Source organism: Eurosta solidaginis, chromosome 4, assembly GCF_040869045.1.
Source record: "Eurosta solidaginis isolate ZX-2024a chromosome 4, ASM4086904v1, whole genome shotgun sequence".
In the NCBI taxonomy this organism is placed as follows: Eukaryota; Metazoa; Arthropoda; class Insecta; order Diptera; family Tephritidae; genus Eurosta; species Eurosta solidaginis.
Genome location: NC_090322.1, coordinates 243,003,339 through 243,028,370, shown reverse-complemented (window position 1 = coordinate 243,028,370; position 25,032 = coordinate 243,003,339). Strand labels below are relative to the sequence as shown.

Below are 25,032 nucleotides of genomic sequence, written 5' to 3'. Positions count from 1 at the left end.
TGTGCCATCATCAGTGTCGATTTTCGTTCTGATATGTTGTTGTCGTTCGTCCTGTATTTATAGTTCGTAGGTACATAAGCAGGTATTGTCAAAATGGATGCTTGTGTATATTTAATTATGTGTATGTGCTGTGTGTTCATTCAGAACCGAGGGTGGTTTACTAATCGATTTGTGTGGCTGACTGGGGTAGGTAAAAATCTGTGATTTTAGTCGTTTGACCTTCTTTGTCGGTTTTTTGTTTTGGTGTGTTAATTGTTTTGTGTTTATTTGTTGTTGTGTATTTGTCTGTTGTACCTGTGTGATTACGTTGTTTCCTGTAAACAAGTTTTAAAGGCTCGAATATTGTGTCAGAAATTGTGTTTATCTATTCTTTTATTATTCTACCGTCGAATGTTTTCTGTTTGCAGATTTCCATGTTTTTGAGTACGTTGAGACGTCGGCTCTTTTCTTGTATGTGAAGAACCCTAACTATTTTATTGATGTTTGCTGGGGAACATTCATTCTCGACCATGTGATTCGCGAAGTTAGACTCGGATATAATGTTTGGATTCCGTATTTTTTTGTTGTAATCTCTAATATGTTCTCTGAACCTCGTTCTTATTTGCCGTCCTATTTGTCCTATGTACCTATGCTGGCATCCGCAGGTAAGCTTGTATACGCCGTAGCTGCTAAACGGATCCTCTGAGTTAATGTTAGTTCTTAGTTTTCGCCCTAGGTTGTTCGATGTTTTGAATGCTGTGTTAATGTTGTATTTTTTAAAGAAGTTTGCCAATTTATATGTTGCTTTTCCAGTATATGTCATAGTCGTCCAGCTATTATTTTCCTTTTCATTATTTCTTTTTGGTTCTCCATTTGTCCTTCTGAGCTTATCTACTAGTGCTTTTTTATATCCGTTGTTTGCAGCGATATTATATATGACCTCAAGTTCTCTCTTATACACAAGAGTCATATGAATGGAAGAATAATTGAATTCCAGCTAATGCCGTTGACAATCTTAAAATTATGTAGTAAAGTTACCAGTAGGCTAACTTATAATTCGACAAACTAATGGCCAGATTATTTAAGACGCCGTGGCACTTTGCGTCGCACTCACTCTCATTCACAGTCACCACTATGTTATATCAAAAAATACATAGAGGCATTCAGGTTTACTGTAACTCACTGAAGTGAATGAATGTAACCTAAAGGTTACCCACTGGAAGAAAATACAGGCCTACCAAAATACTGCCCTCAGAACCGCTGCGGGCTGTATTCTTATATCCCCAAAACACCACCTACACAATGAGGCGAGAGTACTCTCCATTAAGGAGAGAAATGAAATGCTGAACACACACTTTCTGTTGAATACCCAGAAACCTGGGCAGCCAAACAGATATCTGATTGACAAGGCTACACCTCCCAGGGGCTTAATGGGCCATCTCCGTAAGCATTATGAGGAAATACGGCACCTGAGATCACAGCCGTATGAAGAAAAAAGCACAAACAGGTCCTCAGTGATATCCACAAACAAGTGTCGGACCTCTATGTCGGGAATTGCCCGATGAATACAGTTCTTAAAGAAAAATGCCAAGAACTCGCAGAGGAGGAACGCACTCTCCCTAGGAAAACGCGCGTCACTCTAGCTCAACTTCGATCTCGGTACTGTAACAGGTTAAACTCTCACCTTTCCAGAATCAACCCCGACATATAAAATGTATATCCTGCTTGCAATGTGTCAATCCAATGACCATCTCTTCATTTGTAATGTGGAGCCAACGTCTCTAACACCCTGTTGAAACAGCAAGTTTAGAGCACATTGATGACAATTTTTGATCGGGCGCACCTATTGGATATGGCGAAGTACTGCTACAACAACAACAATGCTTTTATTTGATAGGAATTTTGTGTTCACACGAGAAAAAATTACTCATTGTGTTACACATAATCTGCTCCTAAGTTCACTAGTAATTATGAGCTCAGCAAATACAATCCGTCAGCGTCATGATCAACGCCATTTTCCACTGACATCACGTATGTGGCGTAGAGTGACGCATATAATGAATGCCTTAAACACCGTTATTTAGCAATACAATTGTAGATTCCATCATCAAAACAGTTAGCAAACTTAAGCCCGGTTTTAGTGCGAGTTGAAACTCTAGTTAAAGTTGACTAGAGTTTAACCTTGCCCCTTTGTTCGATAACATAAATTTTTGCTGCTTATCTCAGCTTAGCGGAAAAAGTGGCAGGGTTAAACTATTTTCAACTTTGACTGGAGCTTATACCCGCACTGAAAAACGGGCCTTAAAGCCACTGCTTTATTTTAAACGCCAGTTTATAACAGACGCCTTCTAAGAATAGTAAAAAAATTTGTGCAATATATGTGACGTGGCTGACGTATGCCAATGTAGAAAATTGGCAAAGTATGACGTATGCGACGATTGATACGTCGTCTATCTGACGTTTGGCGTTTGACACACACAGCCAACTCTGCTGTCAGTTTCTTCCTTGTCCGCCAAATAAGTGACCCATTGTATCTGCTGAATCCATTAGTTGGCTTGTACTGCATTGATACCACTTTTAACAATTTTACGGCCGTTGCCATACAAAAATTAAATGCCATACAAAAATTAAAAAAAATTAAATAAACAGGGTCCGTATTACGTTTTACGATCAGTTACTGAAAACTTTTTTCACGCAAGCGATATCAAACTATTTCTAAAAATTATAATAAGATATGGATCTAACGAGTCCTCTTTGTCGCTAGTTCACATATGTCATTAAACCGATCTGCCATTTCAGGACTATTGTGATTAAAAAAAATTATTTTCGAACACGGATCGTAATACGGGCCCAGGTAGTAGTTGACATTGGTGTATTGGAAACAAAATTATAGTTACTTCGTGATTATCTTGTTTTTCTGCTGCGTATGAAAAAAAATGTGCATATTAAAAACTTTTATTAGAGCTGTAGGCCACATATGTAAATGTATATATTAAAAAGTCAAAAAAACGGTTTTGATTTTGAGTACAAAATATTTGAAGATGACTTCCAACTGAGGTCGAAATATCGACAACAATAATTTCATCGCTTACCAGCAGAACATGGGGAAAATATAAAGAAACGCTGCTAACAACTTACAAAGCAATTGGCTGGTTGCACATGTGCTACGCGTCGTCAGTCTGGTCACCTGCACTAAAAACACACACACTGGAAAAAGCTGCAGGTCTGCCGAAATGCTGCACTCAGAACTGCCACGGGATGTCTTTCATCAACATAGTTAGGCAAAAGAGCTCAACATTAAATCGCATAACGAAATGCTGAACAGACAGTTTTTGACAAATTGTTACAAACCTGGATATCCCAGTAAACAATTGCTTTATATAGCCTTGTATCCAAGAGGGATAAGGAAACATCTTCGCAAGGACTATGAAGAGATACTGCACCTGCCTTCACAGTCGTTTGATCGAGACAAGCATAAGGATGCCCTAGGCAAAATTCACATGGAATCGGCAAACGCCAGGACGCGCCCGATGAATACCGTTGTCAATATACACTATCATTCTCTTGCAGAAGAAGAAAGCACACTACCAACGTAGACACGAGTCACCCTGGCCCAAGTTCGTTCTAGATACTGTAACAGGTTAAACTCTTAATTGTCCAGAATCAACCTCGAAACGACTAATGTATGCCCTGCATGCGATGTGTCCCCACATGACACCAACCATCTCTTAAATTGTAATGTGGAGTCTACTACGTCTCTAAAAACAACATACCTATGGTTCAACTCCGTTGAAACTAATAGTTTCCTTGAACTCCCGTTGTACGACTTTGATGGCAGTTTATGAATGGTCGCGCCTATTGAATGGAGCAAAGCACTGTCAACACAACAACAACCAGAATCGAAACCGAAACCGAAACCCTCAAAAAAATCGAAACCAAACCCGCAACGCTATTTTACTCCTTTCGCCATACGATTATTGCGAGGTGAGAAGAGCACTATCCCAGATAAAAAACAACAAAGCAGCGTGAAAAGGACAAATTTTTAGCTGAGCTGCTAAGACACGGAGGTTAAGTGTTAATAAGAAGCATGTATTTTAAGCTAAATACGTTCGGAAGGGCACTTGCCTGCAGATCGGAATTGAGGTGTGTTCTGCCCAAACTACGATAAACACGATCCCGTATACCGCGCAAATAACCGCGAAGTCAGTATCTTGTAAATATGATCTATTAGTGCTTATCTACCATATTATGTGCCAGAATGTAGGCCAAAGCTTAAGCTTATTGGACCTTATCAGTACGTCTTCAGACTTGGTAAATCCACTACCGATCAAACTTCCACGATACACCAAATCCTGTGTAAGACTCAAAATTAGGGAATCGACCCACACCATTCTTTTGAAAACTTTAAAACAGCTTTTGAAAGCGGGTGTAGGAGTTGCTTCTATGCTGCTATAACTGAATTCAAGTTCCCTGCAAAGCTAATAAGACTATGAACAGGAGCTTTTTACGCTTTCAAAACCAAATATGGCTTCAAAAAACGCTACTCTTTAATGCGATTTCTTTATGTGGAGAAGATGATATTGTACATTATGACGTATTCTGATTACACTGATATCATCCACCTTAAGAAACGCATCGTAAGTTCTGCATTTCATGGCGTTGGTTAAGAAGTGAAAAATGTGGGTGAAACAGCGAATGAGAACAAGGCGAAGTTCTTGTTGTTAACCAAAAAACAATTGGTATATTCGTGGTTTGACAGATATACATTCGAGATTGTGAAAATTTTCGTCTATGTGGGAATCAGTGTTAATACTGTGGCGAATGTTGACATCACTAGGCTGCTAGTAAATAATCACGCAACAAAGAAAACATTAAGCAGCCACTCTTATATACATGTCCACGTTAAAGCTAGCAACACTTATGTAGAAGGCGACGAAGACATATCTCACGCACACACATCAGAGATCTGCTTTGAGTACTAATAAAATCAGTGCACTTAGTCATGAGCCAAAAAATTTTATCTAAATGTGTACTTAGTCAAGTACAGACAAATACTATTAGTGATTAACACATAAAATCGAAAATACATACGAGTGCCCCGTAACATATATGTCTCATACATATCTGACATTGTTCAGTATAAACTGATGTCATAGTCGCTTTAACTCAGTAGCATTGTAAATTTTACCAAGTAGCGCAACTAACAGCTGATCGATGAAAATTCGCACATTCACACGCACAGTTCTCGACTCAGTTTCAAAAAAAAACTTTAGATTATTTAATTCAAATTTTAAAGTGGGATAATCCTTACAAATTTATGTATACAGAATATATATGGCGTTTTTGTTGTTATTAAATCAATAGTTTTATTTATTATTAAAGCTTTTATAATTTTTTGTTTAACTTTGAAAAAACTTCGAACACCATTCCTTCATTATATGACATTCGACTGCCTAGTCCACTGCCTTCCACTCTATTCGCAACATAACCTCTACTTAAGCTGCCAAACTATATAGTAAACAATGCTCAGTAGCACGTTGATTTCGTGTGTAATAGACTGTATACTTCGTTTATCTTCCGTTTTACTTTGGCGCTGTATTCAGTTTAGTTTCGTGTACATCGTTGTGTTGCTAGCGTCAGAAGACTGATATGACTTTTTTTATTTTATTGTACTGTAGTCTTACTTATTTCAATTAGTGTTTTCGTATAACACAGTTGAATTTCTTGCTCAATAAGTTAATTGAGTATTGAACTGCTTCGTGCCTTATGAGCGATTATTCATTTTACGAAGCATGACTATGTAAATGTGTGTTAGTGGATATAAGTGCTTGATATTCTTTGTTTGCATACGCACTAATACTCATATTTTGGTTAGTCCACTAATAACCTTAAAAGATGAATAATTGCAGCTCACTGACACACATGTAGTCATAAGCCGAAGCAGTTACTCACACATATACACGCTTATGGCTATAAACTACAAATATACACGTATATAGTTTGTAACCAAGCATGAGCTACAAGAGTTCTAGAAGGTGAAACGTCTAGACCTTTGGAGAAATATGCGGACGAGGCAACAGAGAGTATAAAAGCAGCGCAAGCTGAGTAATAACAAATCAGTTTTGATTAACACACGCTAGTGGGAAGTACGCGATATTGAAGTATAATTGTACTACTCCCAAAGTAATCTAAATAAAGACCAGTTTGTAATACTGAATATTGGAGTGATTTATTCAACAGTTTAGCGATTCGCTAGCAGAAGGTTTGAAATAAGCGGAATCCCCCAGAATTCGTAACAATACACAAAAAAATATCAGTTAGAAATCAAGCGAAAAATCAATAACGCTTGCCAACAAGTGCTAATTTGGACTGAGTAAAGCTAGAGTTACTCGCGAACGTACGTACAAAAAACGTGTCAGCTGACACGACCTATGGTATGAATGTGCAATGTTAACGAAAACTCACCGACGTTCAACGCACGTAAGTACGTACGTAGCCCGGAAGGTAGAAATCAAAACAATTTTGCTTTTTTGCGTAAGAACGTGTCAGCTGATCGCTCTCTCACTAGACAGAGTTGCCTAATATACTTTTGCGCGATAATTTTTTACCGTTTGCAGTTTTTATGCAAAAACACCTAATTAAAGTTTGAAATATTGTCGAAATAATTCGAAATAATTATGTAAAGGTGCAGATTATAAATATGTAATCTATTTATACTTATTTAATATTAATTCCAGCCTTTTACAACATTAAAAATTAAAATAAAAAAAGTTGATGTTTCCATAAGCATGCATTTAAACAGATCAGTGGCAACATTTCTTCGTTGCCACTAAGGGCATAAATTGGAAGTTTGGATGGCTCTTAGAGCAAGGCGAATCCATACCAGGTGATGGCAAAGCGAATTCAATCAATTCGCCGTGCAGAAAAATGTCAAGTCAAAAGACAATTTTCATAGACTTCGATTAACTGACATATTGTTGTACAAGGCTTTGTATGGAAAATTATCAAGAAGAAGCAATCAGCTGTTGGGACAACACCACCTCTACTTAATTCGCCTTGCTCTTAGAGTATTCGGGAGAAAATTTCGCAGTACGCCGTAAGATATATGACACTATCATCGATGTCAATAGCGAGTATTGAATAATATCCCGAAAGCTTCGTCTTAGGTCATACTATACGCTTAGGTCATACTATACGAAAGCGGCCCAACAGTATTACAAAGCAGAGACAGGTGGATGAAGACTTCAACATTCTTGGTGCTCCCAATTGGTGTCATTCATTGCAAAATACGGGTGACTGGCGTGGCTTTTTATGCAATAATCCAAATCGCCTAAGCGCCAGTTAAGGCTGAATGACGATGATGCATATATGTAAGTATGATGAAGTTTATTTTATGATACTATTCAAATATATACAAACAGCTACAATAATAAATATCAACACATTTTTTAAACTAAATTATTTTTCTACTCTTTTTCCTAAAAACTCAAATTAAATATTAGCCCTCAGGCCATACAATACTTTCAATGAAATCCAAATATGCCGTTACTCTTGTATAAACACCCGGTGCATTTGAGCCACAAAGTAAACCGAATGAAACAACACCAACAACGCGATAATTATTAAATGACTTATCATTTGCAAAATGTAAGGGACCACCTGAATCACCCCAGCAGGCGTCTTTGCCCGGTGCAAAGGCACAAATTTGAGTTTCATCAATGCCATGAATTAAATGACGATCTCTGTGGCTGGCATAACTCAAATCGCACTTTGATACTGGAATGACATTCAAATAGGCAGCCATCAAACGTGCTGGTTGATCTGTGAAGAGAAGAATTATTTTCAAAGTTCGCTTACAATGTTGTTAACATACTCTCGTTTTCGGTGCGTCCCCAACCGGTCACCACTAATTCCGTGTTATCAGGCAAGTCGTTTTCGTTTGTGTATATACAAGTTGGATAAACACTTGCTGTGTATGTGACATCCTTAACCAGTTCAATCAAACCGATATCAAAATAATGTGAAAAAGATGAATAGCGTTCGTGAATGTAAGTGGTCTAAAGTGAGATAAAAAGAAATGATGAAAGAAACTGAAACATGTAATAAATATATACACACTCCCTTGACTTCAACAATATTGTGACGAATATTAGCATCACTAATTTATCTCACATCCCTAAGGTTATTAAATAAAGGCACAACTACATTAAAGCGAGCTACAGAAACACATTAATCATCATTTACCCACATACGTATATACAAGGCAACAGAGAGATACTCACCATCAGCCGAAGTAGTACTCACATATACATAACCACGCATATGCCAATGCGAGAGACTATAAGCTACAAATACATGTACATATATGGCTGGTAACTAAGCATGAAATTCGCGAAGTTACTAGACTTTAGGAGAAATGGGTGAACGAGCAACAGAGACTATAAAGGAAGCGAAAGCTGAGTAGTCAGTAAGTAGTTTGATTTAAACACGCAATTAGTTGTGAAGTAAGGGTTATTGTGAAGTACACTCAAAGTAATATAATAAAGACCATTTTGCATTATTGAATACTGGAGTTATTTATTCAACAGTTTGGCGATTCGAACGTTTGCAGAAAGTGCAAAATAAGCGGAATTTCTCCAAAATTCGTTACAATATGATCTGGTGGAATGCTTTCGTTGAACCCGTATTTAAGCGTTTGGTTCACAGCCAACAAACGCATAAGATGTTGTTTGTTTTAAACAAAGGCTTACACTTGTGTAGATATTCTCCATAATATATGGAAAATAAACTATGTAGGATAAGCTTTACAAGTAAAACACCATTTTTTTAAAACGTAGCTTTCTGTGCGGTGTAATTACGTTAAGTACGTATTTATCTACATTATTTTATACGATGCGTATATAGAAAGTAGATATTGTGGGTACCAGAACAAAAAAGACTTGAGCTAGTCGCAATAGCTATAGGCGAGTAAGTCATTGTGGCTTCCTAGCTATTGCGAAGTCTTTCATATAAAATGCAGCTGCGAGACTTCTGCTGTTCGGGGCAACATCATAACGAGCCTTTTTGGAAGGCCGGCTACCTTGACGGTTTTGTAACGAAAAGTGTTACAAGCAACGTGGTTTGTGAAAATATGAACGTCCTCGCTGACATATAAGTAAGCAAAGCATAATGCTTACTAAAAAGGGTACTGAATGAGCATATTCTGCAGGCTTTTTTGCGTGGCACAGCATTACAATCACGCCATATAATTTGAAGACATTAATGGAGTACAACGGGAGCCGTTGGATGTAATGCTTAGTGTGGAGAATGAGCCAGATAAAGCGTTTTAAGCAGCAATCTGACTGGTTACGTGATCTCTCAGAGCCATCTTTTTCGGAACACCGTATCCTCCTGCTTAATTTCGGAGATAAAATAAGGGCAAGAGCACTTTGAGAGGACACTATAAACACTACCTGAGATAGCGGTAATAGAGCGTTAGAGCTAAATCTCTCCTGCATAAAAAATAAGAAGAGATGGGCTAGTTCTACGAAGTCTAAAGGCAAAGATAATAACAAAATAAGGTAACACATTTTTCGGATGCACTTTATGTTGGAGTTTAACTATTTATCAATAGCTGGATCAAAGCTCCTCTCCTTCTCCCAAGTATAGCCGACAAAATACAACGTGGAACAAAAAGGTTGTCCAGGTGGGGGTATATTTTGCCTTTCCTCTGGAGTTTAGTGGGCGACGTTGTTCGAAAATACTCTCTGCAATATAGCCCCGCCGCACAGTGGGATTTTTGCTTGGTTTAGACGCGAAAAAGTAAACATTTTCAAGTCATATTTTTTTTTTAATTTGAATGCAGTTTCTTTTTAAAATGCCCACAGTATATAACGGTAATTATCATTTATTATAATTATTATTCTTCATTGAATAATCTGCTGTCAAACTGTGAGTTGTTGATGACGCGCTAAATAGTGCAATTTACAGAAGTGAAATAACGCGTGGTTTAAAATTAAATAAAACTTTGTGGTGAAACAAAAGCTAAAATATTTTTGGGTTATTTAAAATCTACTACACGTAATTATATTATTTTGCAAGTGTTCAAAAGTTTTTTGGTTGAGCATTTTTTACGGAATTATGAGTTTTTTAATGTGTATTATTTTTGTACTGAAAATATATAAAACCGCGAAAGAAAAGCCTGCCAAAAGTTTGAACCACGCTGCATCACAATAATTTCTGTATTTCTGCTATAATGCGATATTATTACATATAACCCAAATTATTCTTCATACCAGTAGGTCCCCGTTTTAATGTAATGACGATAACAACGTGGGAGTTGTATGAGGTGCGGGTTGCAGAACGTGGCCAAAAGCAAAAGGATAAAGCCGTTCTAGACCACGTGTGTACTGTTTTAGGGAGGGAGTAAATAGAGACGAGGGATCGTATGATGAATGCTGCAGTAAAGTGCGAATTTTTTTATCAAAGCTTCGTATGAGATGGATTCAAGTGAATTACACCAAAGTTAATTTTCTTGGAAAGCTTGCCATGAAGAAAAAGATAAGAAATTTAAATATAGGTATGTTCAATTGCGCACAAAAGATGAGACAAGAAAGTTTTTGTTGGGGTAAATTCAAAAATTTTTGGAGGGGGTCAAACCCCCCAAACTATCCACCGCCTCCCCCACCCTTCGCCTATCTTCACTGAAGGGGGGTAAGGCATACAAACATACACACTTGGTCTGAATGAAATATATTCATTTTTCAGTGAGTTATTAATTTTTCGCGTCTAAATCATGCAAAAATGCCACTGTGCGCCGTGGTGTGATGGTAGCGTGCTCCGCCTACCACACCGAAGATCCTGGGTTCACGCCCTGGAAAAAGCAACATCAAAAACTTTAGAAGCAAGTTTTTTCAATTAGAAGACATTTTTTCTAAGCGGGGTAGCCCCTCGGCAGTCTTTGACAAGCACTCCGAGTGTATTTCTGCCATGAAAAGCTCTCAGTGAAAACTCGTCTGCCTTGCATAAGACAAGTAGGTCCCATACCTCCAATTTGTAGAAAAAAAAAATAGGAGCACGATGCAAATTGGAAGAGAAGCTCAGCCTTAGATCTCTTCGTAGGTGTTCGCGCCTTACATTTATTTATTTTATTTTTTATATAGCCCTTAGAGCACTAGATTAACCGAAGAAAGGTGGAACTGAGGATCCACTCCAGAAAGAAAGTTATCAATCCATTCAAAAATAAGAGATCCCTAACATTAATGAGAGCAATCACTCTGTATGCAGTGCAGTTAGATAATGTAACCGAAGTTAATTACATAGGATATCAATCTGGTATGGAAGAAACTGATCGATAACCCCACACCAAAAACCTCTAGGGTATTAATGGTGTGTAGGCGAATTGCTCATAAATCGTGGGGATGCATCGCACTCCCAAACCTCATAAAACTCTTTACCAATGTCCATTGTTGTTCTTCATATAAGACTTTGCCGAATTTAAGTTTCTTAACTTGAATACTCCCAGAAATGTTGAGTAAAAAAACTTCATTTATATAAAGGGTATTACGACCCCTTGACATATTGAAGTTCTTCTTAGCCCATAACAATCCGTGGGAGGTTACCAGTGGGTTTTTTAAATTTGGGTTAGATCGGACATTAATACTTAATGACTTCTACTAGAAAAAAGAATAAGTACTTGTTGCGATTTACTTCCGAGGGGATTTAGGCCGAGCTTCTCTTCAAATATGCATCGGCTCCTTTTTCAACTTTCCCGGGACGGGACCTACATATTTTATGCCGATTCCGAACGGCATCTGCACGGCAGCTGACTTTTCACATAGAAGTTTTCATGGCCGAAATACACTCGTAGTGCATGCCATATCTCTTCCGATAAGCGAACCCGCTTACAAAAACAGAACAGCATTTATGTATTTTAAGATGGGTAATGGGTATAGTACAATCCAAACAGCATAGCATTGCTCTTCTTTGGGTGACGGAACAACTTAGTACTTACACGCCTAATGCTGATTTCCGTTATGAGTTACCGAAAACCCAACACACCAAAATTCCTACATAGCAATATAAAAGCTTATATTCACCACACTTACCTTAATATCTATCTCCACCAAACTTGCCAGTTGAGCAGTATTATTGAAATCAGTTACTCCCAGTCGTACTTTGATTGCTTTTGCTCCCCTAACCTCGAGGCAATGTGCGGCGGTGAGAACAAAACGTTTCTCAATCAAACTTCCACCACATTTGAGCACATCGTTATCATAAACAATGTCAACCATATGAGGATATTCTGTGGGCGAGGGCACAGGATCGCCACCAAGTATATGAAATATTAAACTGGGCATCAGATTCTTTTCGATTTCTCGGCATGCTGTTATATAATAATAATTTAGCGCTTAGTTTGTGTTCAAAATCTTTTCACAGCGAATTATACTCACCACGATCAGCTGGTCGATCAGCTGCGCGCACTAACTTTGCGTTGCTATATAAGTAATTTTATTTTAATTATTGCAATTTTTTTAATTAAAACTGCATTTTACAAATTTTATACCAACCTTTTGGAGGGATTTGGTCTTCCCCCAATTTCTGCTTCTCTCATAAGATCTTTAAATTTTTGCTTTCTTTCGTGCGCTGGCAATGCGTTTAGCATGTCTCGAATTCCTTGTGATGATATTGTGGTGAATTCTGTAGGGCTTCGTGGTGTAGTGCTGATGAGAGCGCTTTCGCTAAGGAGAAATATTTTTGAAATTGATAAAATTTGGTTAATGGAAATTCATAAGATACAAGGTACTCTGTACCTCTTTTTTTTTTGCTACTTACGGACAGCAGATTATTTCGTCAACCACCGTGAACCCACATCGTCCTACGTGATTGCCACTCAAACCCATTGTACTCATAGTGTTAGGTAGATTTGGGCAATTAGAGCTAGTAGCGCAAATGCCTTTATAGTGATCCGTTTTACAAGGATCATTCTCTGAAAGGAAAAGAAATCTTTTTATTCATTTTCGTATTTTGAGAGGAGCGAAATTAATGAGGTTCCATTTCCCTCAATTATTTTCCCCGTATGGGGAAAATAGTATTTTATAATACAACTGGTGAAGGCTCAATATGATCCTGTGTGATTACTTCCTTCTTTAGAAACAGCACACGGAAATGATGTGCTAGTGTGACCTTTCCCATCAACCTTTCAAACATGGCCATCACCCCTTTCGACATAAAACGATATTTAACGACCTTAAAACAATAACTCTATTTCGTGCGGCACAGGAATATACAACCGAGCTAAAGTACTTTGGAGTCATTTTTGACACTAAGCTGTAGTGGAAGCAACAGCAAATACAATATCAGCCACCAATTACATAATGATCTGGAAATGCCACACACAAAGTAATCTCGTCATGCGAAATAAAACAACTACTAGTCCTGGCATAGACAGAAGAGCACCGACACAGTACGCTACCAAATATTGTCGGCTTCTGGAACTATCTGAGGCTATCACCATTCATTTCGTGTTTCTTTTTTTGTCTATCATAAAAGATTTTTGTAAAACGGCATATCTTAACAAAAAACGATATACCTCATGAGGTGAACGAAATCTAGGGTCATGTAGAGTTCTTAGGAGTTCCCACTGAATATAAGCACACTACTTATATGACAGTTGACAAAATTTTAGGAACAATTAAAAAAAGAGTCCGAAGCGAATTGGAAGCGAAGCTCGGCCTAAAATATCTTAGGAGGGTGTCGCGCCTTGTATTTATTTATTTTTGTCAAATGTAATCTCAATCTAACCACGCATCTCCACAGGCATCAATTTATTAAGGCAGCTTTACATGTGCATGCCCGACGATTGGAATCTAAGTATTCTTTGTCCAGTCCACAAGAAGGGGGATAAAGCAAACTGCACCAGCTATCGCGGAATCAGCTTTCTTAATATCGCGTGTAAGGTCGTGTCAAGTTTATTGTGCGAAAGATTGAAGCCCACCGTGAATCTGCTCATTCGGCCTTATCAGTGCGGCTTAAGACCTGGTAAATCTACCATCGACCAGATTTTCACAATGCGCCAAATCTTGGAAAAAACCCGCGAAAAATTAATCGACACACATCACCTCTTCGTCAATTTTAAAGCCGCCTTCGACAGCACGAAAAGGAGCTGCCTGTATTCCGCTATGTCTGAATTTGTTTTCCCCGCAAAACTTATACGGCTGTGCAAAATGACGTTGAGCAACACCATCAGCTCAGTCAGAATTGGGTAGGACCTCTCCGAGCCGTACGAAAATGATGCGATTTCTTTAATTTGTTGCTGGAGAAAATTATACTAGCTGCAGAACTTAACCGCTCTGGAACAATATTCTATAAAAGCGTGCAATTACTGGCATATGGTGATTACATTGATATCATTGGCCTAAACACCCGCGCCGTTAGTTCTGCCTACTCCAAACTGGAAAAAGAAGCGGTAAAGATGGGTTTGATGGTGAATAAGGACAAAACCGAGTACCTGCTGTCATCGAGCAAAGAGTCAGCGCATATGCGCCTTGGCAACCACGATAATTTCGAAATAGTAAAAGACTTCGTTTATTTGGGAACCATCATCAACACTAGCAACAACATCAGCACTGAAATCCAGCGAAGAATTACTCTTGCTAATAAATTCTACTTTGGACTAGGTAGGCAATTGAAAAGTGAAGTCCTCTCTCGGCAAACCAAAATCATGCTCTACAAGTAACTTATCGTACCCATCCTGCTAAGGCGCAGAAGCACGGACCATGACAACATCAGTTGAAATGGCTCTGGGAGTGTTCGAGAGAAAAGTTCTTCGAAATATTTGTGGGCCTCTACGCGTTGGCGATGGCGAGTACCGAAGATGATTTACCAATGTGCTGTACGAGCTATACGCAGACATCAACATAGTCCAGCGAATTAAAACGCAGCGGCTGCGCCGGCCCCCACTCCGCTGGAAAGACCAGGAGGAAATCGATTTAAACTCCCTTGGTGTGACCAATTGGCGTCTGTTGGCAGAGAGAAGGAGCGACTGGCGCGCCTTGTCGGACGGCCATAACCATTTAAACGGTTAAGCGCCAATTAAGTAAGTAAGTAAGCTTTACATAAACGTTTAAGTCGGTTCAATGCGAAGATCGAGGTAAGGGATTATATTGTTACCTTATACCGCTGTCAAGCAAAGCAAAGCGGCCAAAGTGTTTATGTAAATCCGCCTTTATCGCTCCACACCTTGCCAAGCATACAAGTATGCATCACATCCGCGGTCTTTGTGGATAAGACAAGTGTGATATCTTAAGCATACATTTCAAAATGACAAAAAGAAGCGGCCACCTTATTTTTAAAGATAATATCGTGGTCCCACCCTAGGTATTTTTCTATCACCCACTGAAGGTAGTCGGCCATAAGCACCACGATATTGACAACATGTTCAACGCTAAAAAGTAACCATCTTGAACATCCTGTCAGTTAGTGAACGGAATGTCACATATACACATGTTGAATTAGATCGAATGGTGAAAAAATCCAACATTTTCCAGCGTTATTTGACTTCGGTGTGCATTAGACTGGGTTGGTCCCCATACACAAAGAAAAAAGTCGAAAAAAGTCAAAAAAATTTAATTTCGCATGCTCAAAAATTAATTTTTTGGGTATGCGTAGTGGAACTTTTTTTCCTGAGCCCAAATCCTATCGAAAAATCGATGGCGCGATATCGGTTAAGAAATCGACCCAGTCTAATGTGTATCTTTTCATTTTACATCAGCTCGACGTACATACATTAGGCCGGGTCGATTTGTGGGGAGGCAAAAAAATCGCCCATTGCTCCGTGAAAATCATATTCTAGGGATCAAAATAAAAAACTTTGCCGAAGGAACCATACCTCTAAAACGAATTCTGATGTCCCCCAATTTGGGTCGAACTTTTGGGTAGGGGTAAATTTTGAAAAATCCCACTTTGACCCTTTTAGAGTGCACCAATCGAGTTCAAATGTATGACCGACCCCCACTAACTTTGGAGGCCCGACCCACCGATGCCAGTGGCACACCCCCTGGAACCCCCCTGGGGGTTCACCATACAAACATTTCAAAAAATCGCCGGTTTTGCACTTTACATGAAAAAATCAGCGAAATGCCTATGTTTTTTCTTCATTTTTATTTATTTATTTATAATAATATTTATTATTTATTTATAATAACATCTATTTTTTCTCTTAAGAAATTTATTTAGTCAGAACATTTGTAAATGAAAAAATTAATTTAAGTGAGTTATAGAAAAGAAACTAAAAAAAATTATTGTTTGAAGTCTTTTTTACTTTCAAGTCTGGGCAATTTCGCACGGCTCTCTAATGTCGTCGCCATAACAGCCTCTACATTATTGGAAACGCTAGCTAGCGACTGAACATGTCGTTCCGTTCCTTGTATGTGTGATGGAATTTTTGGATCATTAAACGGTGGATCATCTTGATTTCACAGAGCAATGAGCGATTTTTAAACCGACCCGCCCTAACATACATATTTATGCGTGTTAATGTTGTTAATGGTTAAAAAGCATACATCTCTTGAAAAATCCTTTTTCGTTGAAAATTACAAATGTTTCGTTAATTTTCTTAAACAAAAGTTATATTTTTTTGTTTGTTTGTATGTATGCATGCTAATGTTTGTCCACCAGTGATGATAATCATGGTACATTTGTACTTTTTTTTGTACATTTCGCTTCCCGAAAGTTCGTTGGTAATACATTGACATATTTGGTACATGTTTGTAAAATACAGCACTACACTTTAAGTCATTTGGAAAGCAGCTCTGAATGTACAAAACAATTTTAAATTTTTCGAAGAAAATATATAGTTAAGTTGTTTTGTTGCCGAGCACAATTTGCCATTTGCAATTATGGATCATTTAAATATGCTTATGAAAAATAGCATAACTGATTCTAAAATTGTGAACAAATTTTACATCAATACAATTAAAGCACAAAAAATAATAACTCAAATAACAGGGCCAGAAAATTATAAATCCATAATTGCATTTTGTCAGAAGAATTATTACTCTCTAATAATATATGAAATGTATATCAAAATATTTGGCAGTCTCGATTCGAATTGTTGATAAAAAGTGCTTTGATATATTTTTAGATTTGATACCTTTCACCGATAGTAGTACGGAAGGTATTTTTAATGCCATTGTTCAATCTTTGAAAGACCAATTCAATACCACTTGAAAAAATGATTGGTTTCAGTGCCGACAATTGCTCGGTTATGATGGGAGCAAAAAGCGGAGTGCAAGCAAGGCTGAAGCAAGTTGTTCCAAATCTGCATGTTAATGGATATGTTTGTCACATTTTAAATTTAGCTTCATTGGCCGCTTGTGATGTATTTCCCAACAAAATTGATAAATTTTTAAAAGACGCAAACTATGATTTTCGTAACAGCCCCCTGCAGCTTTTGGGAAGAATTAAGATCAGTTAAAATGAATTAAATACGCAAATGTTTTCCAATATTTATAGAATAGTTCAAAGCATATTGTCGATTCCACCTTCATCCACAAACGTAGAAAGGATATTTTCTATACAAAATTTAATTAAAACCAAGTGTAGAAATAGATTTCAAATAAACACAGTTTCGAATTTAAAATAAGACGCGAAAATCGTCATCACTGGTGAATAGGGATAGTTATGTTAAAATTAACGCGGAAGTTCCGCGTTTGGGAATGCGAATTCGAATATCCCCACGCATCGCTTATCCATACCATGCAAACTAAGTAATTGAAAGCGTTCAAGACTGCGGGACGGTCATTGTTTTTTCTATTTTTTCCTTAATACTATAATCTATAAATGTAAGGCGCGATAACCTCCGAAGAGATCTAAGGCCGAGCTTCTCTTCCAATTTGCGTCGTGCTCCTATTGATTTTCCCTACAAATCGGCCGGACGGGACCTACATGTCTTATGCCGACTCCGAACGGCATCTGCAAGGCAGATGAGTTTTCACTGAGAGCTTTTCATGGCACCCGGAGCGCTTGCCAAACACTGCCGAGGGGCGACCCCGCTTAGAAAAATTTTCTTCTAATTGAAAAACCTTATTTCTAAAATGTTGATGTTGCTTTGCCCGGGGTGTGAACCCAGGGCATACGGTGTGGTAGGCGGAGCACGCTACCATCACACCACGGTGGCCGCCAATACTATAATCAGATATTGACTTTTTTATTACAAGTTTACCTTCCTTATCTTCGGATTGTGTACTTCTCCATAATGTACACAAAATAATCAACAACAAACCGCTCCGGTTATATGCACTAGTCTGGAGCATTTTGTACACCAAATTATAAATTTTTTTTTTTTTTGCACTAATTTTTCTATTAAAAATTTTACTATACGCCGAGATTATTATATAAAATAATTCTTGTATATCTATTGTATCACGCCTATATTTTATGTTTAGTATATTTTTATTATAATTTTAACTATCAATTTGTTTATTATCTATGTGCTCAATTTATAAAGTCGTTATGCTTCATAATCAAATTTTTACATAATGTATGTATATATACATTTCCGCCCTATATATTTTCAAATTCAATTCAAATCGTTAAAAACTCCACCGTGTTTGTCTGTACAACATCAAAGGCTACTGCAACTGTCTAAGTTGATTTCGATTGAATTTATCAATGGTGCGATCGCCAGTCAGACCTACCTACGATGCAAAATTTATTTAAATTTAATGTAATCATTTTTCTATGAAACCGTTAACAATAACACAATTCTAGTAATAGAAACTACTACACGGTTAAAAATTTGAGTCCAAATCTGAACCTTTTCTGTGCTATGCATATATATGTACATGGGCACACCAAAATTTAGTTTATAATTTAATCCATTTTGTTTTATTTAATAATCTGGGAAACATTTAAACAACGTCACATCAGTACCCGAATTCCAACATTCGCCAACACTAAAACTCCATCGCAAAATAAATTTAAAACAATATCAATTGCGCAGAAAAGTATGTACATTTAGAACCATATGGTCATAAGTAATAACCGTGCTATGTAAAAGTAAGGGAGTTAGGCTGTTATTCTTAGTAACCCCATTAGGTGACGAATTTTGGGAAATTCCTGATTATTTTGCGTCTTCTGTTAACTTTCGAATCTCTGAACTTTCGAATAAATAACTCAACTATTCAGTATAACGTATAACAAAACGTTTTTTATTTATACTACTTTGGGAGTAGTGCTTTACAATTATCACATACTTTACTAAAGCGTGTTAAAATCAAACTGATTGGTTATCGCTTGCTTCGCGCTGCTTTTATACTCTCAGTTGCCTCGTTCGCATATTTCTCCTAGATCTAGATTTTTCACGAACATGCTTTCTGGAACAGTTGCATGTCATACTTGGTTATTTAGCTATATGCGTGTGTATGTGTGAGTAACAACTTCTCTTATCTGATGGTAACGTGCTGTGTGATTGTTTCTCTTTCTTCTCCACTCTTATCAGCTTCAAGCTGCTGGTTATGTGTGGCTGCTTGCTCTGATGTGTTTATGTACATATGTAAGTGTGTGTGCTCGTTTTATTTGTGTTGTGCATTTATTTAGTAGCAGCATAATGATGTATAGAACTGTTAATATTCGCCACAATATTGTACTGTATGTTGCATACTTTTTTGCGCACTTGACACTAGTTTATTTTTTTTTGGCAATGGAGGTTAGATTATAGCTCCTAAATCCTTTCAAAGCCTTTCTCCCGCGAGTGGGATTTGAACCCGAACTCCTACGGTGGACGAAGTGTTACAAACGCATTCAGCTACATCATGCCTTAGTTGTTGCAGTCATATCACAATTGCCGTCCTTGCATATTTTATTCTTTGCACAGTACATACTTATTATAGGTATTATCATGTGTTAAAGTAATGATTTTTAATTTATTTAATAATTTGTGAAAAACTAAAACAACGTTAACTTTTTGGTTTTCGTGAAAACTAGTGTCCATGGCAATAGTACAGTTTACGGTACCCACCGAAATTTGGGCCAAAATTTCCGAGTGAGGCATCAAAAGACGCGTATTACGTCCAGATCAAGAATCCGAAAGCGGAAGTTAACTTTTTTTACCCGTTCAAAAGATATTAACGAAAAACCGAAAAAAGACCCGCGAGTCTCTCCGAAACCGGGGGTGGGATCCGCCACCGCCACGGTGATGCACAATTTTTTTTGTGGATACAAACACAACAACAACCACATTAAAATCGCCAACTTCAACTGCAAATATCTCCGGACAGAGATAAAATTTTTCTTTTCCGCCTTCGGATTATTGTTCTCGAGATTAATACGCGTCTTTTGATACCCTACTCGAAAATCTTGGCCCAACTTTAAACTGCACTACTACCGTGCCCATAACTGTTATGAACGAAAAATTAGATACACTGAAGATGGCACCGGTTTGACGCAAAATCGTTTCAATATATACACATTTGTAAAATTACTTGCATCTATACTTTTTTAATGTTTAAGGCTTAAATTTCCACAGAGTATTTACCATAATTGTATAGGCTTAAAAGTATGATATATTTATTTCCTTCCCTTTCTAGCACACTGTCGTTTGACACTGACGAAAGTGTCAAAGTCCTCTCTGGACGAACATATCACGCTCTATAAGTCTCTCATCACAACAGTTCTGATGCTCGGCTCGAAAGCATGGACAGTGCCAAGAGATGATGTGAAGGGAGCTTATCGAGTATGGATATATTTAAGAGAAATAGTATATTCTTTATAAAAGCAGAGGGACTTCTGCCTTGTGATTGTCCAAATGTTTGAGATTGATAACATTCACATTTTTTTAATTTATTTTACAAAATCTCTCTTTATTTATACCAACAAATCGACCGCTTAGTGGAATACCAGCCTATCTCAACTCCCGTTTCAAAAATACTCTGTTTCACAGTTCGGTTGAAGAACCCCCTACTGTGAATTTATTGCATTTATGCTTAAACTGTGCATTTGAGAAACAAATTCTGAGATGTGTCGTTTTTCTAAAGCTTTCTGAGGTGGGGCATTTTTGAAACGGCATCCGAGATAAGGTGATATTGCACTCAGCAGTCGAAATGATTTCACAAAAATTACTTGCACAACTCCGCCTCATACTAGAATGTTTCGTTGGTAAATTGAAGGACAACTAACCAAAGGAGTGTAACAGTAAGCAGAATTATACACAACAGAAATACCATACAATATTCTCAATAAAATCCAAAAATGATGTCACTCTACTGTACACACTGGAGCCACAAAGAGAACCGAATGAAACAACACCAATAAAACCATAATTATTAAACGCCTTACCTATAACCAAATGTATTGGACCACCTGAATTGCCCAAGCAAGCATCTTTCTCCGATGCAGAGGCGCAAAATTGAGTTAAATCGATGCCATTACTTAAATTACGGTCTTTGTTTTTGGCGTAAGTAAGGTTGCACTTCGTTAAGGTGATGAGATTCAAATATGCTGACATTAGGCGTGCTGGATAAGCTATAAATTTAATTTATAAGTATGTCAATTTTTAAGTCATACTTGTACACTCATTTTCGTGGCGTCCCCAGCCAGTCGCAATCAATTCTGTGTTATCGGGCAAATCGGTCGCGCTTGTGTGTAGGCAAGTTGGATAAATCTTTGATGTATATTCGACATCTTTAATCAATTCGATCAAACCAAAATCGTAGTGATGTGAAAAAGTTGAATAGTTTTCGTAGACATACGTTGTCTAGTAGTAGAGAAAATAGGAAATCAGAGGTATATTTTTGCTTTTACTCACAGCCACGAAATTGAAGTAGTGGTTGCGACTACCAATTAGGTCTGAAGAAAGAAAGATGCCGAAAGGTTCGGATCATAAAGGATGTCGAGGACGATAAGGTCCCACCAGCCGGTCAGAGGGCTTAGAATATATCAGCAACAGGTATGCCTGTCAAAAGAGGCGACTAAATTACTAAATTGATTCAAGGGGTTGTGTAGCGCAAAATATAGCTTCTCCAACCCAATTGTCAACCTCACCTACCTGTGGCGATTCCTGTTACTTTAATAGGCGAGGCTCTAGCGACCCCAAGTTCCTCACGTGTCTAGGGGTTGGGAGGGCGGTATGGCCTTGAAGGTTTCATGTGGTCATACTAAATCGTCCCCGAGATGGTCGGGCTGGTGCCTCAATGGTGCTTGTTACCGGAACGTACTGGCTCTTCATCCGGAAAACGACCATCAACATCGATAGCACCCCCCAAGGCCTTCGAGGAGTGTCCTTATCGCTACAATAACAAAAACAACAGGACAATGAAGATGAGGATGACTTGAGAGACTATCAGTTGCACCCAATAAATTACCTTAATATCGATTTCAACAAGTCCTTTCATTTTTGTCGGATCATTGGAATCACTTACTCCCAGTCTCACTTATAACGTTTTTGCTCCCTTGATTTCTAAGCAATGTGCCGCTGTGAGCACGAAACGTTTTGCAATTAAAGTTCCACCACACTTAAGCACGTCATCATCATAAACAATATCAGCCATGTGTGGATATTCAGCGGGTGCTGCTACTGGGTCCATAGCAAATATATGAGAAAGTGAACTTAGCATTAGATGCTTCTCGATTTCTTTGCATGCTGAATTTCATAGTAAAAGTTGTACATTATCTATTTAAGAAAGTTTTTTACCTCATTTACACTCACCACGAACAGCTGGACGATCATTATCAGCATTTTTTAACGCAGTAGAATGTTTTGGTCTACCACCGGGCCCCGCTTCCATCATAATATACATAAATTTTTGCATTCTTTCATGTGCTGGAAGTGCGTTTGGTATATCGCGCACACCTCTTGATGATATTGTGGTGAAATCTGTAGAGCTTGGTCGCTCTGTTGTGCCAACAATATGCGCGCTGTCGCTATGGATGAGAAATTTTGCAATTAGTAAAATTTTTTTTCAGTAAATCCAAATTAATTTTACTGCGGAGAGCGGATAAACCATATTATTTTCCTCTCCTTACTTACGGACAACAAATTTTTTTCTCAGTACCGGTTAGCCCACATTTTCCGAGATTGTCCCTGCTTATGCTCATCACATCTATAGTGTCATGAAAATGAGGGCAATCCGTGACGACAATGCTGTGTCCTTTATAGTTTTCTGTTTCGCACGAAAAAAGTAAAGACTGTAAAAGTAAAGACTGTTCATGAATGGATTGCAGTATTTCCGAAAACATTCTCAAAATGATCCGGCTAAAGTTCAAAAGCATCCCCGACCAATCCTTCCGATAGTCTCGAATTAGTCTCGAAAACAATCCCGAAACTAAACGCAGATAATCCCGAAACTATCATGAAATGTCTCTGCAAAATTGTTACGAAAACAACCTAGAAGCTAGTCCGACGCAGTCGCGAGAAGATCGGAATCACAATCCCAAAAGGTCCCCAAAATTGTCCAAAAAATCTTAAAATAACTCCGAAATGTCACCTAAAGCAACGGCTCCTAAATAGTGCTGAAGTTATGTTAAAAAGATTCCGAACACAATCCCGAAACGGTCCCGAAAGAATCCGTAAGTAATCTTAAAATAGTCGCGAAATGATTACGTACACAGTCCCAAACTGGCTCCATCGGTTCGAATTTATCCCAAAAATTATGCCGAAATAGCCATGATATCGTTCCAAAAATAGCCCGAAAATGATATCCAAATGCTACAAATATGATCCAAAACTGTAATTAACTCGTAACTCGAAAACTGACAATTTCCCAAAATTATTTATACTAAAATCTATATGAATCACGAACCCTGCATACGTATATTATAAATGGACAAATTTGATGTATAGAAATGGAATGTTTCGATGTCATCATCTATGATGATCACAAGTTGCTTATGACTTATTTTGATGAAACTTGGCTCACAAATAGCTTATCCCCAAGAATTATCAACTGGGCATATTTTTATAGGCGGGATTGTCTTGAAACTATCGCGAAATTGCCCCGAAATTATGCTGAAAACAATCCCATAATGATCCCAAGATAATCTCACAATGATCGTGATTTTTTAAAAGCATCCCTAACTTATCCATATTATTGTACACAAGAAGTCCCGAAAAGATCTTTCAAGTCCCGAAATACTTCCCAGTAGATCCAAACCAATCACACTGCTCTTTTCTTCAAATTTTCTTCTGTATGCACCATATACTAAATTGTACTTGAGTTTTGCAGGTTCTTAACCTAACTGATCACCTTCTGTTTGAGTTCTTCCAGCACCAAAAAGGCTAGTAACTAATATAATCACCAAGGCTTTATTTTGTTATCCTCATATTTTATGAACATTTTAAAGTCTTAATTAATTGCTCACACGTCAAGTAAAGTTATTTCTTTTTGATACAAGAATTCAAATATTTTATTTTTATACCCAGCTGAGCAGAGTTCACAGAGTATATTAACTTTGTTCGCATAACGGTAAGCCGTAACGGCATAAACTAATCGAGATAGATATCGACTTCTATATATCAAAATGATCTGGGTGAAAAAAGAAATTCATTTAGCCATGTCCGTCCGTCCGTCCGTCTGGCCGTCTGTAAACACGATAACTTGAGTAAATTTTGAGGTATCTTGATGAAATTTGGTACGTAGGTTCCTGGGCGCTCATCTCAGACCGCTATTTAAAATGAACGAAATCGGACTACAACCACGCCCACTTTTTCGATATCGAAAATTTCGAAAAACAGAAAAAGTGCGATAATTCATTACCAAAGATGGATAAAGCGATGAAACTTGGTAGGTGCGTTGACCTTATGACGCAAAATAGAAAATTTGAAAAATTTTGGGCAATGGGCGTGGCACCCCCACTATTAAAAGAAGGTAATTTAAAAGTTTTGCAAGCTGTAATTTGACAGTCGTTGAAGATATCATGATGAAATTTGGTAGGCACGTTACTCCTATTACTATATATGTGCTTGTAAAGTGGCATTTCGATGCCACTTAATTTTGGGCATACAGCCCCTCGCGCGCCCACACACGCAAAATAAATAAACACCGCACTTGCTTTAATTTTAGTTACTTTTTTATTAAA

General features: G+C 37.8%; 3 protein-coding genes across 3 annotated transcripts in view; 1 reads left to right on the top strand and 2 right to left on the bottom strand.

The window, feature by feature from the left end:
* The window catches only part of LOC137251171 (serine protease persephone-like), a 71,089-nt gene that overhangs the window by 12,413 nt on the left and 33,644 nt on the right, over nt 1-25,032 (top strand). The gene's annotated exons all lie outside the window — the stretch shown is intronic.
* On the bottom strand, nt 7,349-22,349 carry LOC137248814 (serine protease persephone-like). Its single transcript, XM_067779712.1, has 9 exons — nt 22,320-22,349; nt 21,523-21,712; nt 21,295-21,480; nt 12,793-12,946; nt 12,528-12,698; nt 12,411-12,454; nt 12,066-12,343; nt 7,853-8,036; nt 7,349-7,800 (listed from the first exon to the last, which is right to left on the bottom strand). Exons 1-9 carry the CDS (start codon nt 22,347-22,349, stop codon nt 7,478-7,480), a joined length of 1,560 nt encoding a protein of 519 aa, XP_067635813.1. The 3' UTR covers nt 7,349-7,477.
* Nucleotides 22,178-23,512, bottom strand: LOC137251167 (serine protease persephone-like). Its single transcript, XM_067785298.1, has 4 exons — nt 22,985-23,512; nt 22,664-22,878; nt 22,320-22,597; nt 22,178-22,244 (listed from the first exon to the last, which is right to left on the bottom strand). The coding sequence occupies exons 1-3, from the start codon at nt 23,224-23,226 to the stop codon at nt 22,389-22,391; spliced, it is 666 nt and encodes a 221-aa protein (XP_067641399.1). The 5' UTR covers nt 23,227-23,512; the 3' UTR covers nt 22,178-22,244; nt 22,320-22,388.

Bases quoted from the DNA above. Each gene is read 5' to 3' on its own strand.
- LOC137248814 (XM_067779712.1), bottom strand. From the start codon at position 22,349: ATGAAAGGACTTGTTGAAATCGATATTAAG. The intron at 12,947-21,294 runs GTAAGGCGTTTA...TTTTCCTTTCAG, and splicing joins TCCAATACATTTGGTTATAG to AGAATGATCCTTGTAAAACG. The intron at 8,037-12,065 runs GTAAGTGTGGTG...ATCTCACTTTAG, and splicing joins TGGTGGAGATAGATATTAAG to ACCACTTACATTCACGAACG.
- LOC137251167 (XM_067785298.1), bottom strand. From the start codon at position 23,226: ATGCTTTTGAACTTTAGCCGGATCATTTTGAGAATGTTTTCGGAAATA. The intron at 22,879-22,984 runs GTAAGTAAGGAG...TCTCATCCATAG, and splicing joins GAGAAAAAAATTTGTTGTCC to CGACAGCGCGCATATTGTTG. The intron at 22,598-22,663 runs GTGAGTGTAAAT...TATGAAATTCAG, and splicing joins TGATCGTCCAGCTGTTCGTG to CATGCAAAGAAATCGAGAAG.